At 50.2% G+C, this 14,468-nt stretch overlaps 1 protein-coding gene across 1 annotated transcript; it reads left to right on the top strand.

Annotated features, from left to right (window-relative positions):
* Positions 1-387: 387 nt before the first annotated feature.
* On the top strand, positions 388-11,941 carry dact1 (dishevelled-binding antagonist of beta-catenin 1). Its single transcript, XM_005461913.4, is given in 5 exon segments — positions 388-924; positions 5,456-5,585; positions 5,841-5,954; positions 7,546-8,496; positions 8,499-11,941. Coding segments are annotated over 5 exon segments (2,502 nt in total). The 5' UTR covers positions 388-687; the 3' UTR covers positions 9,569-11,941.
* The last annotated feature ends 2,527 nt before the right edge of the window (positions 11,942-14,468 follow it).

Genomic DNA, 14,468 nt, shown 5'->3' with positions numbered 1-14,468 from the left:
ATATTTCAGCATGCTCACTATCCACTGGGACGGTTTCTCTTTTATATACTTAATTTCCTGAAAAAGATCGAATGTGTTTGTAATTTTAATGAACTTTGTGGCTGATATTATTGATCATCTGTCCTGATGCTCACGTTGATGACTGTTTGTTCATATTTAATGTGGCGATCGTGCCTCGTTTCTTCAAACATCAACCCTCGAAACACAATTTTCAAACTCTACATGAAAACTTGTTCGTGTTCTTGGTTCACAGCGTGCGTATTCTTTAGGAGTATGTAATGAGCGCTTCTGCAGTATAAAAAGTGAAACTGAGGCATTTTATTTTGAAGGAGAGAACAGGAAGCGCGCGTTTGTCTGCTGGTGCGTCACTGTGAGGGGCGTGTCTGTGCGCAGGGGGCGGGGTTTAGTTGCAGAGGGTGCAGCGGAGGTTCAGTGTGTTCGGAGCTTCGGCGGCGGCAGTAGCTCTGCACACATCTCTGCGCCTTCTCTCGGGTCCTGTGCGTGCGGCGCCTCCGGGGAGCCTCGGAGCTCCCTGCAGACCGCCTGAGGAGACCCCGCAGCGGATTGCCGACGGCACCGGCGGAGACCTGAGGGTCCGGTTCGCGCTCCGGGGCTCTCAGGTGAGGTCCAGGTGGGCTCGGCAGGTGTGTCTCCGCGGGATGCTCCCGCCCTGAGCTCTGTTGGGAGATGCTGCCGTCCGGGACCTGCAGACGGGATAGATTGGCGGTCCGGGAGCGGCTGGAGGCCTCCGTGTCCGGGCTCGGGGAGCTGGAGCTCCTGCGGCGGCGGCAGGAGGTGCTGGTCCGGGCCGCGCTGGGGCTCCGGGAGCCGCGGGAGGAGGAGGAGCGGCGGCGGCGAGAGGCTCAGCTGAGCTCGGAGGAGAAGCTGCTGGAGGGGAACATCCTGCTGCTCCGGAAACAGCTGGTAGGTCCTCACCTGTGTCTGTCTATGACCTCTGTCTTCTGTGAGCCTGGGTCAGGGTGCAGGGAGGGGTCAGCCTGACGATCACGTGCAGAGCTGCAGGTAGTCAGCTGATCAGTGATCGATCAGTTAAAGGATAAATCAGCTGATCTGGAGTCATTTAAGTTTCAGATAAAACGGAAATAAAACAATCAGCAGAAAGAGAATGAGAATGCATCAAGACGAAATCAGCAGAAATATTCAGATCATGAGTCACAGTGTGAAATCTCCCATCACATGTGAGCAAAACCCATTTAATATTTACATTTCTCCATATTTGACATGATAAACACTAAACATGTGTTTATGAAAGAAAAGAATGTCGTTCATTAATAATTAAAAGTATAAGTTTTTATTAAAAATGGGTAAAACAAACTTATTTTATCATTATGCTGTTATCACAAAGAAATAACTCCACTTTATGTTATGTTATTTACGTCAATAAATATTCAAAATAAATGATTTCATTCTGGTGAATTTGAACCTGACCAGACAGAAAATGAGATGAGGACTGAGCACAGAGCCCTGAGGAACTCTTCAGGCTGACCTGAGATCAGCTCACCTGAGCCAGGTATGCCAGAGCAGCGGTTTCTATGGCGATAATTTATCAGAGGAAGGGGAACGGGCTTCTGATTTTCTCCTGAAGATTTCCTGTGAGGCCTCAAAGCTGCTGTGAACGTCAGCGGGTTCACTGTGGAGAATAAAACGGCGTGTGTGTGTGTCTGGTCCTCCCAGCGCGTGCGTCACAGCTGATCGATCAGATTGGAAAATCACCTGTTGTCAGGCCACGCCTCCTACATCAGCTGTGGCACAGTCACACCTCTGTGGCTGCTGTGAATGTCTCCTGCTCTGTTGTCGGACTTAACAGTGAGAACACCTGCGTACCTGCACAAACCTGGACTTCCTGTTTGAGTCGGCGTCACCTGAAATGAGCAACCGAGTTCAGAAACATATCAGGAAGGTGTTCACTGAGGGCGGAGCTGAAGGCGGAGCTGGAAGTGAAGGTGTGAGGCACATCTAAATCGGCTGTTTTGTCGCTCACGCTTCGGCATCACGTGGACGGCTGCAGCCAGTCATGTGCCTCTCTGGTTAAATTCCCACAATCCTTTGCAGAGCTTCACCGACCCAAACACAGGAGCACGAACGCAGCTTCAGGCTGAAGTGAAGCTGAAACCAAAAAGGTCAGAGGTCAGAGACCAAGGAAGCTTGAAGTTGGGAAGAAGAAAAACAGGAAGTGATGTCACACCAAGGTTAATGTCAGGCTGAAGCTGAAGATGTGGAAACGCTGGAACGGACCCGGCCTTCACTTTGATCTGCGCTGAGAGCACTTCCTGTCAGCTGACCGTCAGCTGTCGTCCCCATGGTGCGTTCAGGCGCCACTCCTCACACGTTGGCGTGTGAGTAAGAGCTTTGAAGTGTTGGCGTGAAGTCAAACAGGATGGGGGAGGAAGAGCCTCCTCGTCTTCATCTGCACGGTCACGGCACGTTCAGGTGCATGTTGGGAAGCCTGGACATGCGGGCGCTGTGTTCTTGTCCAGGATCTGACCTCAGATCTGCTCCCAGCTCACATGTCTGAGCTGGTCGAGCATTTGTTTGCTGTCTGTCCTGCAGCTGAAGCTCTTCCCCGCCGTCTGGATCGCATTAGTGACCCCCCACCACCACCACCACATTCAGCCCCGCCCCTCCCCTTACGAACAAATGGAGATTCCTGCGAGCGGCTGGAAACTCTGCAGCTCGACTTTCAGCTGAGACACAAACCAGGCGGCTGACTCATTCTCTAAAATCAGACTGAGAACGCTCCGCGTCTCAGAGCTTTTCTGGTCCGACCCCAAACTCTGAACCGAGAGGCTGCTGTGACCTCTGACCTCTGACCTATTGTGTACTGTACTGTGTGCAGTAGTATTGTGTGTACTGTACTGTAGTATGTACTGCTGTGACGTCAGGCTGGATGCCATGTTGCTGTTTGCTGTCGGCTGGTGCAGACCGTCGGCCGCAGTGCTGTTCGGGCTTCTTCACTGAAACCAGCCGATCACTGCACAGGTGTCGGAAAAGAGTAATCTGATTACAGTAACCTGTAACTTCACAGGGGCATCAGTGTCATTAAACATGCTGTTTTTGTTCTTTTTGGAACAGCTGATTGATTTATGACATCAGCTCTGTTTTTACGAGCTGCTCTGTGGTAGGCTGCAGAGCGTTTGGAGCAGTGAACGCATCAGGGAGGAGCTTCCAGGCTTGAAACGGAGCTAAAGCACTGAGGACAGACGCAGTCATGAGGTCAGCTCTTCGCTCTTTATTGGAAAAGAGTGATGGTGAAGCCGCACTGAGCGGTGCAGAGGCAGGCTTTTATTTTGAAGGCTCACAGAGGTCTCTCAGGGAAAATTCGTGAAGCTGAACGAGCAGACATACAGCAAGCTGCAAGTAAAAACAATGTTACCTGGGCGAACAGTTGGGCTGTCCCGGTTGGGCGGTTAGTTTGTGTTTTTGTGTCTTTTTCTGGTATTAATGGGTTCAAAGTACAAACTGGGCCGCTGAAGCTACTCTGAGCTAAAATCAGTGTTTTTTTGGAGTCTGGTAGATCGTAAATTTAAACCTTTAACTAAGTCCAACCCTCTACGTGTGTTTTATAGTTGGAGCATGCTCAGTGCTGCAGGACGGCTGCATGTGTGTGAGGTCGTGTTTAGCCTAAGTATCGATCTAACTGCCGCTTCGTCCCGATTGGGGCGATCGTGGCTCAAGAGTTGGGAGTTCGCCTTGTAATCGGAAGGTTGCCGGTTCGAGCCCCGGCTTGGACAGTCTCGGTCGTTGTGTCCACTTCACCCGTTGCCTGCTGGTGGTGGTCAGAGGGGCCCTCGGTGGCGCCAGTGTTCGGCAGCCTCGCCTCTGTCAGTGCGCCCCAGGGTGGCTGTGGCTACAATGTAGCTGCCATCACCAGTGTGTGAATGGGTGGATGACTGGGTGTGTAAAGCGCTTTGGGGTCCTTAGGGACTAGTAGTAGTCTAGTACTAGTAGACTAGTAAAGCGCTATACAAATACAGGCCATTTACCATTTACCAAAATATCACCACATGTTTAAAAGTGACCAACGCTGCACAGTCTACATGGTGGTGTCAAATCAGAGGTCAAAGGTCACATTGTCAGCTACAAGTGTGTGTGTGACACCACTTCCTGCTTGCGCTCAGATGGGCAGAGACTGAGGCCAGCTGTCAGCTGATAGAGAAAACAGCTGGATGGGTTTGACGCTCGTTACTGAACTGCAGCTACACACACACACAGACATACACAGTAATCCTTTATTATTGATCGGGTACTGATGATGTATTGGTGATGGCAGCAGCTGTGTTTGTGTTGCAGTTCAGCTGCAGGAATGCAGCACATGACCCGCAGCAGCGCCACATAGCCTGCATGTTTTCCATTGTAGCTGGGGGAGGGGCTGCTTCAGCCTGTGTGTGTGTGTGTGTGTGTGTCAGTATGTTACCTTCGGTCTCTGTTTATAGCTACATGTTTTGTCACATGACTTCCTGTTTGTCTTTAAAGCCTTTCAGGACGTTTCGATGTGAAAAATGTTTCTAAGACGATTTTGGTTGTTAAAGTCACCTGGTCCTTCCTGTGTAGTCGACGCTGATTTGTGTGATGTCTGAGCTGCTTCCTGTTCTTCCATCAATAATCAGTAATCAATAATCTTTATGATCTCAGGCCTGGCGGTCTGTCCCAGGACCGTCCAGGATGTTTGGTGTCCTCTGGTGACCTCTGACCTTCAGTGTCTGGCCTCACACAGAATAAGAGTCTCCGGTTTACTTCAGTTTGTGCTCAAAGCTTTTATTTTTATAAGCAGGACCAATCAGGGGCAGCGTTACTGCTCTGAGTCTGAGGTCTTCACGTCAGCTCCGCCTCCCTCGCGTGCTCCTGAAGTTTGATTTGTTGGCTGATCTCAGGTCTGTTCTCTCCGGGATGAGCGCTCCTGTTCTTCTTCTGATGTTCGGAGCAGAGACGAAACAGGAAACAGCTGACCTGACGGCGGCGAGGAGAAAACCCTCAGACGGACGTTAACATAAAAACCAAAATTGTCTTTTTTGTTGGTTAAAACAAAACCAGACATTCATCACAAAAGAAGTTCGAGCCTGAAAATAAAAACCTGCGAATAAAGACAAAAAACATTTTTTAGAAATACGTGAAAAGAGAAAAGTCGAGTTTGACTTTTGCTGCACAAAAACATACAAAAGTCCAGATTAAAAAGTTCAGAAACATCAAAGATAAAAACCATAAAAATGTTTTTAAAATGAAGAAAAATACTTTTGACTGATTTTAATTCAAAGGTCAAAGGTCCTCTGTGAATAAAATAAATGTTACTGGAAATTATAAAATAAATCAAAAGTCCAGATTGTCATCTTTTATTCTCTGTTAGTCATTCAGGCTGTGGTTGTTATTGTGGTGTTGTTGTTGTTGTTGTTGTGGTCACGGCGGTGCGCGATCTCAGCTGTTTGTGTTTGTGTGTCAGAACTGTCTGAGGAGGCGGGACGCTGGCCTCATCGCTCAGCTGCAGGAGCTCGACCGACAAATCAGTGACCTACAATTGGACACCGAGACGTCACATGACCAGCCGGAGCCCGACAGCCGACCGAGCTCAGGTACGCCTTACCTGTGTAAGTGTGTGTGTGTGTGTGTGTGTGCGCGCTGTGGCAGGTGGAGGTTAAACTGTGATTAAACAGGAAGCGAGATGATTTTTAAGATTCAGAAGCAAAAGTTTTGAGCTGAGCAGAAAAACAAGTTTCAAAATAAAAAATGTCAGATTTTCAGATTAAAAGAAAGTGAGGTCTTTAACTGTTGCCATGACAATAGACGTAAATTTGAGCTTTGTTAACCCCGCTTTCTCTCTCCCTCAGGTTTCTACGACCTCAGCGACGCCGCGTCCGGCTCGCTCTCCAACTCGTCTAACTCGATCTTCAGCGAATGTTTCTGCTCGACGGCCGACGCCGACGGACGCCTGCCGTCCACAGGTATGCACGCCCTCTTTGATGTCACATGACTCAACTCAGCTCCATTTGGTCACTTTGACATGAAGACACACACACAGTGTTTAAGTCACTGTGTGTGTGTCCTCGGTTACAGCAGGCCTGCAGCCTCCTCGCGCTCATCAAGACGTCCTTGAATGTGTCACAGATGCATGTCTCTAAGAATGACGCCATGTTGGGTCAGCTGTGGGATGTTTGCCGTTACTGAGCGTGTGGACGTTTGGAGGCTGGAGGATGCAGACCTCGTGGAGTACTTTAACTAACGTCAGTTTATAGTCTCACTCTGAGCAAAGCCTGCAGATCCCGCAGGACGCTGAAAAAGCGCCCCACAGCTAGTCTGTCTGCATTAAAACGAGCCACTCTGTGACCTTTGACCTCCAGCGGGAGTCTGTCGGCACAGAGAAGATTCCTTTTAAACAAACCTTGAGCGCTGCAGGCTTCCTGAGGCTCTGCTCATACTTGGCACTAACACATCATCAGATAAGCGGCATGAACACGCCCACACGTTTCTGTCTCTGTGCGACCGATCTGCAGCAACAAGTACTCCAAGAGCCGCGACCAGCCCGAACGCACCACCAGACGCTGCAGCGTCACCTTCTATGGTCATGTTCAGGCGCCACGGGCCGTCTGCACGTCCGCTTCTCGCTGTCTTTCATTCCTGCCTCTCTGATTATTTGTGTCCACGAAGCCGCCGAGGGCCGGCGCGGGACACCAACCCCGCTGCAGAGCGCGACGCATCACAGCAAGAAAAACATCTGCGACACTTCATTAACTTTATTGGCTCCAGCTGACCAACGCCTGCCAGAGCGCCGTCACACCGGCGGCACTTTAATGCTCCGTAGTTTACACGAAGACACCAGACCTCAGGCTCCGCCCATCACAGTGGAGTAACAACCTGTGTGTGTGTGTTTTTTTTCTGTGTGTGTGTGTGTTTTTTTCTGTGTGTGTGGTTTTTTTTTTTTTCTGTGTGTGTGTGTGTTTTTTTCTGTGTGTGTGTGTCGATGCCTCGTAGCTCTGCCTTCCTTCCTGTGGGACCTCAGAGCTGCTGTGAAGCGGATCGAGCCGCCGGTTGTGTTTGTGTCCGATGCGCGAGCGTGGGCGTTCTCGTTGGCCCCGCGGGGTCGGCGGAGCTTCCGGCTGTGCTTCGGCTTTGTTCCCAGACTTCAGCTGCTGAATAAACGGCGTTTTCGGCCGTGAGCCGGCCCACACGGTTATGCTGTGTTCAGTCTGATTTCCACTGCAGGGAGAGCGGTGGGTGTGGAGGGTTAACGTTTCACAGCACACTGTCTCCACTGAAAGAATTTTCCACTTACTAATGCCCGAGCTTCCACAGCGACCCAAACAGAGTCATTACCGCAGTCAGCCGAGCATTTCGTCAGAGCAGCGCTGCCTGGAAACGGCCTGCTCTCCCTGAACTTCCTGTCAGCTTTTAGCAAACACAGCGGCGTTAAAATAAGCTCACAGTGTTTATGTTTGAAGCTGTGAGGGGAGGGCACGTGCTCGCCATCACACGCCCTCGCCATGTAAACTAACACCTCTGGTCTGCTCGCTAATGTCGCCTTCTTTCTGTCTGCAGATGAGCTGGCCAGCTGTTTGGAGTGTGACGTCCTGGTTGGAGGGCTTTGTGATGAGTCATCATCCTCTGGTACGGTCCGGTGCTCGCTCTCGGCTCCGAACCCGCCCACTGTGGATGCAGCCTCGTCCTTTCTTTCCACTGAGCCTCAGTCTAAATACCATTGTGACCTGGTGGCCCAAAACGGCAACGATGTTTATCGCTACCCGAGTCCTCTGCACGCCGTGGTGGTCCAGAGCCCCGCCTTTCTGCAGATGTTGGGTTTCGGAGGTCCCGGCAGAGATGAGCCAGATACCTCAGCTCTTCCTGCCTCTGTTTCAGCCCCTCATGTATCTCAGAGCTCCTCCTGGCCGGCCTCCTCCTCCCAGACTCCTTCCCATAAGCGACTGGATAGCTACATCTACAGTCTGCTCCAGAGGAGGGCCCAGCCAATCAGGACCAGCAAACCCAGGACCAGCATCAGCACCGACGCCTTAAAGAGCATCCTCAGGCAGGCTAGTCTGTGTGTGAGGCAGGTGTCCGGCCCTGGCTCTGGTTTTGGGACTCTGAGTGGATCCGAATTTAAAGCCTCGTGGACGGCTAGAAGAACATCAGCAGAGGGAGCTGGGACCTCGTCTTCACAGAGGCAGTGGTCTGTGGACGGGAAACTGGAGGAGCAGGAGACCCAGAGTGTACTGAAGGATGGTGGCTTTGAGGCGATGCACAATGGCTTCAGGAGGGGCAGCGGCGAGTCCGGCTCTCCTCTTCGGTACGACGTACAGAGCAGCTGCTCTGCCAACAACAACGACAGCAGCACCAACAGTCTGAGAAAGAAGAGCAAAGCAGATCTTCCTCACGCTGAGCTGTCTGCCAAAACTCTGCCTAAAAACTTCAGGGACCTGGGCAGTCCCAAAGCTAACCCCGCCCCCAAAGAGATCAAACCGCCATGTTGCCCCCGGACCAGGAGATGTTCCTGAAATCTGCTCCAGTCATGAAAACACAGTCGAGTACTCCCAGGAACAGTCCAGGAACAGGAAGGTCAGCGCTGGAGCTCGCCAGTGCGGGGTCCTCCTCCCAGAGTCAGGACGAAGCAGCCGGCGAAGGAGGAAGCTGTCACACAGTTACGAACAGGTACGTCCCCGCCCACCAGCACAAACTCCGCAAGGGCGGCTTCAAGATAGTGAAGGTGAAGAGCTCATCGATGAAGACAAATCGTGTCTCTGAGCACAGCGAGCCTCCGCCAGAGAGAAGACGGGACAAACTCCACCACAGGTCCTGCCTCCTAGAAGATGGAGGCTCCGCCCACATTAAAGTCTCCAAGAGATTTGCTTCCTCAAGAATAAAGCGCCTACCTGCATCCATCCCAGAAGGCCGAGTGCTGGACAGACAGCCCCCATCGGCACTTAACAGCGCACGACCGAGCATATCCAAGCACCACCACCATGGAAACCATCACTGCTGCAGTGGTAACCACCACCACCATCATCACCACCATCACCATGGACGTGACCAGGTCGTGGTTGTGGCCAAACCAAAGTACAAAAGGAACGATTACCGGCGGTTACGAGCCATGATGGAGGTCTCGTACGACGAGGCGTTTAGACGTGCTCAGCGGCGTCAGAGAAAGGAGCTGCTGAACAGCAGCGTGTACCCGCCCGCCGGAGCGCGGCTGACCAGCCCGTACTCTTACACAGCAGGAAGTGACTCGGAGTACTCGGCTGAGTGCGCCTCACTCTTTCACTCCACCATCGTGGATACCAGCGAAGACGAGAGGTCGAACTACACCGCAAACTGCTTTGGAGACAGCGAGTCCAGCGAGGAGGAGTACGTGGAGGAGAGTACCAACACCAGCGATACTGAGGAGAGTGGCGGGGGAGGCATGGGCAGGGGGCGGGGCCAGCTGGGGGGAGCTGGGGTCAGGGCAACGGGGCAGGAAATGACGTCAGCTCAGGCAAAGGCTTTTGTTAAGATTAAGGCGTCTCACAACCTGAAGAAGAAGATCCTGCGATTCAGGTCGGGCTCGCTGAAGCTCATGACCACCGTGTAACCTCCAAGACTGGACCATAGCCACACCTGCCTTACCCACGTGCCTCAGGTGGACCTGACCCAAACCCAGTTTACCCAGCCCTAACCCGACTCATTCAAACACTAACCCGGTGGACAGACGCAGGGTGGCAGCACAGTTTGGTTCACCTGGTTTATCTGTTGATCCCCAACAGATAAACCGTTCTGATTGGATCTTTTGTAATTAAACAAAGTACATTTTAGGCAAACACAGTCGAGCTCACCTCGGTGACCCAGTAAATGTGTTTCTTCCCCTGCTTGTGGTCTTCACTGTCATTTTTAAATGCTACAAACCAGGCCACCTGATTGGAAACCACATCAGCCCAGCTGCTTACTGGTCCCACTCTTCAGAAATCTAAGGAAGCAACCTGAAGGTCAGCACTGGGTGATTCACCTGGACTCTGGGTACAATAGTTTAAGACATCAAAGAAATCAACATCTGTTGAAGTAGGAAATGTATAAACAAGCATAATTTTTTTAAACTTAAAAAAGCATCTTTGAATTTCATCCTTTCACTGGTTCTTACAATCAAAAAATCTAAAAACGTTTTGATTGTAAAAGTTTTCTATTTCCAACTTCCCTCAAACGCAGCATTGTTTCTGTAATGACGTGAAGGTATGGTTTGGGTCCAGCCAATCACTTCCCTGTCCTTTCTCTGGTCAAACACGTGACTTGGCTGAACCCGGAACCGCGCTGCTTCAAACGCGTTGAAGGCCGCCCTCGCCACCACCGTCTGGCTTCCCAGATTTGTTGCTCGGTCTGTGCTGAGCAGTGGAGCTGAGTCGTGATAGATTCACCGACAACAGCGTCACTCACTGATTAAACCAGAAATAATTTAGAGCAAATGTGTGGAAACATCCGGTGGCGGCGGTTCGGTCGGTCTGACGACATATTTGTCAGAAGCAACCTGGACTCGAGCCTCATGTCCTCTGACCTGTTCTAGAAGTGGAACTTTAGTCTGGTTCCTCAGAGTTTCTCCAACGTTCCACCAAAAGTCCAAGAACTTGTATTTGAAGGGACTGATTGTCCAGGATCTGTCCGAGGCAGTCAGAGTTCCTCCGGTTTGTTATGTGTCCACATGAAAAAGCAGCAGATGTTTCGTCTAATCTGTGTCGGTACAAAATAATGAGGAACATTTTGGGGTTCTCCGACTTTGAGGCCTGGACTGTCAGCAGATTCCTCCTGTAGCTTCACTCTGGGCCTTTTTGCCTTTTTAAAAAAAATTGATTGTAACGCAGGAAATGAGTCTAGAACTTTCTGCCGTCAGACTTCTGGACTTTTTGGCTCTTTGAGCTTCATTTGGACCCGGGTTCCTGCGGTGGTTCTTCATCACTGAGGCTCTGTTGGACTCCTTTAAAACCCGGTGTGAGGTTTGAGGACGTTCTCGCCACAGTAACCTTTTTTATTTCCTACACTTTGAGATGAGTCGTCAGTGGACGGGGCGGTGGCGTAACGCTTGTGTTCTGTTGTTTGTATGTAGCCTTGGTTTGTATTTATTATCACATGACCTTTGCTGTTGCGCAGCACGCCAAATGCCTGTAAATGCTTCTCTCTTTTTTAGGTCCTGAGATGTTTTTTGATGAAATCTATTTAAAGCCTAATATATTTGCTTGGTGCATTTAGAAAAGCCCACACGGTACTAACTGACAGGTCCCGATCTGGATCTTTATGACTTTATACTCGAGTCTAACGCGACTTTTTTAACACAAATGTTTCTACTGCATCTGTTTTTCATACTCACAGTTAGACAGCAGCGTATCGGGTACGGTGGAGGGACGTGTTTACCGAGCTCAGCTGGAAGCAGGAAGTGTTTAAGGATGTAGACACAGAAATGGAAACTCTGTGGTTTTCTACTGTTTTTAGCCTGTAATCAGAGTCGACACGAGTATCAGTGTGTGAGGTCCGTGAATGTCAGTTTTCAGCTCTGCTTGTAGACGTGTTTGTGCTAAACGTGTCCTGCAGGGATGTTTCACGCACTCGCCTCCGTCGTCTCATCTGATTCTGCGATGACGGAACGAAGAGGATTCAAATAAGATATTCGAGACGTTTGATGATGAGCAGTCTTCAGTTTCCAGTTCTTTCTTCTCATTGGCCGGGGCTACAGTTTACATGTTCAGGGTATAAATAGCTCCTCAGCTTTTAAAAGCCATATAAAGCTCATTAAAGCTGCCATCCACTGTTCTGCCTTTGTGTTGAGCTATTTGTTTTTTTCCTGCTGTTCATCCGACTGCACCACCTCCACTCTGTAAATGTTCACATATGCAGCTGGAGACGACTGTTACTGATGTGTGTATAAGCCTGTGTATGTCAACAATGGTGCTTTACCTTTCTGTGCTTCATTAAATGTGGACTTTCAGCGCCCGTGTCCTGACTCGGTGTTGCCTCTGGCCCGTGAGGGCTTTGTCCCAGCTGTAATCTCCTGTTTGCTGCTCAGCCTGATCACAAGTGTTTTAAGCTGCGTCACACTTCTGACCTTTGCATCGAACCTTTTAATCGGCACATTTTTCACCATTCAGTCTGCGGATCGCTGAGCCGTACAGACAACACTGCTTTCTACATCTAGCAACAAATCACAACAACAGTCACTCTGAGGTGCTTTATGAGGCAAAGATAACACAATCAGATGGCCCAGGTTCAGGTGAGAGCAGCTAAAGTAACAAAAGGTTTGAACAAAAGCTTTTTTTCAATAATGGAAACTCTTGTGTCCTGATAGTAATTATTGCTGATCTCCAGACGTCCTGGAGAGGACGGCAGCGTCTCTGCTTCAGGATCACTAAAAACTAACACGTGTTTCAGATATTTCAGTCTGTTCAGCACAGAAAGTGTGACGGTAAATGATGACGACCTCCGTGCTTCAGATGACGGAGCGTTATCCTAATGCTGCTGGGCTTCAGTGCAGCTTTGGACCTCTCGTCAACGAGCTGACACCGACGCAGCATACGTCGTGGATAACGCCCGGCCTCACAGACAGGATGCAGTCAGTGTTAGTGGGATATTTTCATCGTTACACTGATGACACTTGGCTTTATGTGTCTGTGCGGCTGACGGTGTCACTGCCAACAGAATCTACCTCCAAGGTGGAAACTTGTGAACGGCTAAAAAATGAAGCAGCACTGGCTCCAAACCAGCTGTGAAGCTGAACACTTTCCCACTCTGCAGATGCCCTAACCGTGTCAGAGCCTCAGATGGGTTTAATGTGAGTAATGCAATGTTCACACTGTGTGCGATGAAGACTTCGCAGCCTGCTTTGTTGCCACTAATCACTCTAAAGTTCACCGCCATCGTCCCAGGATGTGCATACATGGCTTTATGGGTAATCGCAGTCCTGCTCTGCTGATCGGTGAGCGTGCCGTGTACACGGTGACAAGTTTGTGGCTTCGTGTTGCCGGCTAACGTTGAGAAAGTCGGTCGCTGTATTCCCCGACGGGTTGCTGGTGCAGACACTTGCTAGCAGATTGTTGCGGTCGCCTGACGTCTGCACAGAAGACGCTGACGAGTGAAACTGAGAATCGTGATGTGGAAGTTGTGCCTTTTGAATCATGTTGGTTGCAGACTTCACCCGGAGACAACCGGCAACCTGTTGCCAACCGGTCAGGGAATGCTCATATTTTCGTGTCATTTCCTTCCTCAAACTGCTCTCTGACCTGTTTCTTTGTAAACGCTGACGTTTTGTTTCTGCAGAATCTCCAGCTGCAGTCGGAGATTCCTCACAGACACCTGGGAAGTGTCAGGTGGACATGACGACGGCGTCATTGTCCGGGTTTGTTTCATTGCCTTTGGTTCTTATGATGCATCCTTGGTCTGAACCATATTTGAAGGCTGTGGAGGATTTCCTTGCTCTCAGGATGCCTCATCAGTCGGTTAAAGAGGCTCTGCCTGACTGTTCCTCATTGTACAGCTGCAGGAACCACGGAGGCTGTAACGGGCTCCGTGTTTTTGGAGCGATGACTAATGGCTGTAATTAGTGCAACCACAAATCTTCATGCTGTTTTCAGAGAGAGTTCAGAGCGAGTTCAGCTCGTCACATCACACACGCCGGCTCTCCGCCGCATGAATCGGTTATGTAAGCGAGAGCTGGGTGCGTGGATTTAAGAGAAAGTTGAAGAATTTAATCTGCGGCTCTGATCTGATTCTTCTGATGTCGACTCCGGCGCTGTCGTCTGATCTGAGCTTCATTATTCAAACAAACCTTTGTTCTGCTCTCTCTCTCTCTCTCTCTCTCTCTCTCTCTCACACTCACACTCACACACTCACACTCACACACACACACACACACACACACACACACACACACACATAGAGTTTTCATTTAGATTCTGCTTTATTTACACAGCCAAGTAAGAAAGCAGCTCAAAACAATAAATATAACAGCCATGCAGGAGAGGCCATCATGTGGGTGTGTATGGCGGAAGAAAAGCACTCTGGGTAAGTCTGTGTCTGTCTGAGTGTGCGCCACATGGTGACAGTGGGAAGAAAGAACTCCATTTTAACAGGAAGAGATACATGGACTGGATCAGTGTGTGACGCCGCCTGCTGGTTTATGTTTTTGTCATCGCCGTCTTGGTGGTTTGGAACGTGACGTGTTGAGCGAGTCGGCGGCGTGCTCGCTGAGCCTTCGACATGTCGAGGAACCAGAATCCAGATGTGGAGCTGAAAGTTCACCGAGGTCTCGTCCTCAGACCTTCAGACACCAGAACAGGTGTGAGTCCATGTTTCAGTTTGGTGTCTTCACGCTCTGCTCTCTCCTGGATCAGATGGAGCTACACACACAGGTCTGACTCTGTGTGTGTGTGTGTGTGTGTGTGTGTGGGGACACATATGGTTGTCCAGATACTCTCATACAGTCTGCATGCTTCAGCTGATTTCCTCTCTGTGACGACGTC

Source organism: Oreochromis niloticus, linkage group LG19 (genome assembly GCF_001858045.2).
Source record: "Oreochromis niloticus isolate F11D_XX linkage group LG19, O_niloticus_UMD_NMBU, whole genome shotgun sequence".
Classification (NCBI taxonomy): domain Eukaryota; kingdom Metazoa; phylum Chordata; class Actinopteri; order Cichliformes; family Cichlidae; genus Oreochromis; species Oreochromis niloticus.
This window is presented reverse-complemented; position numbering and strand designations above follow the sequence as displayed.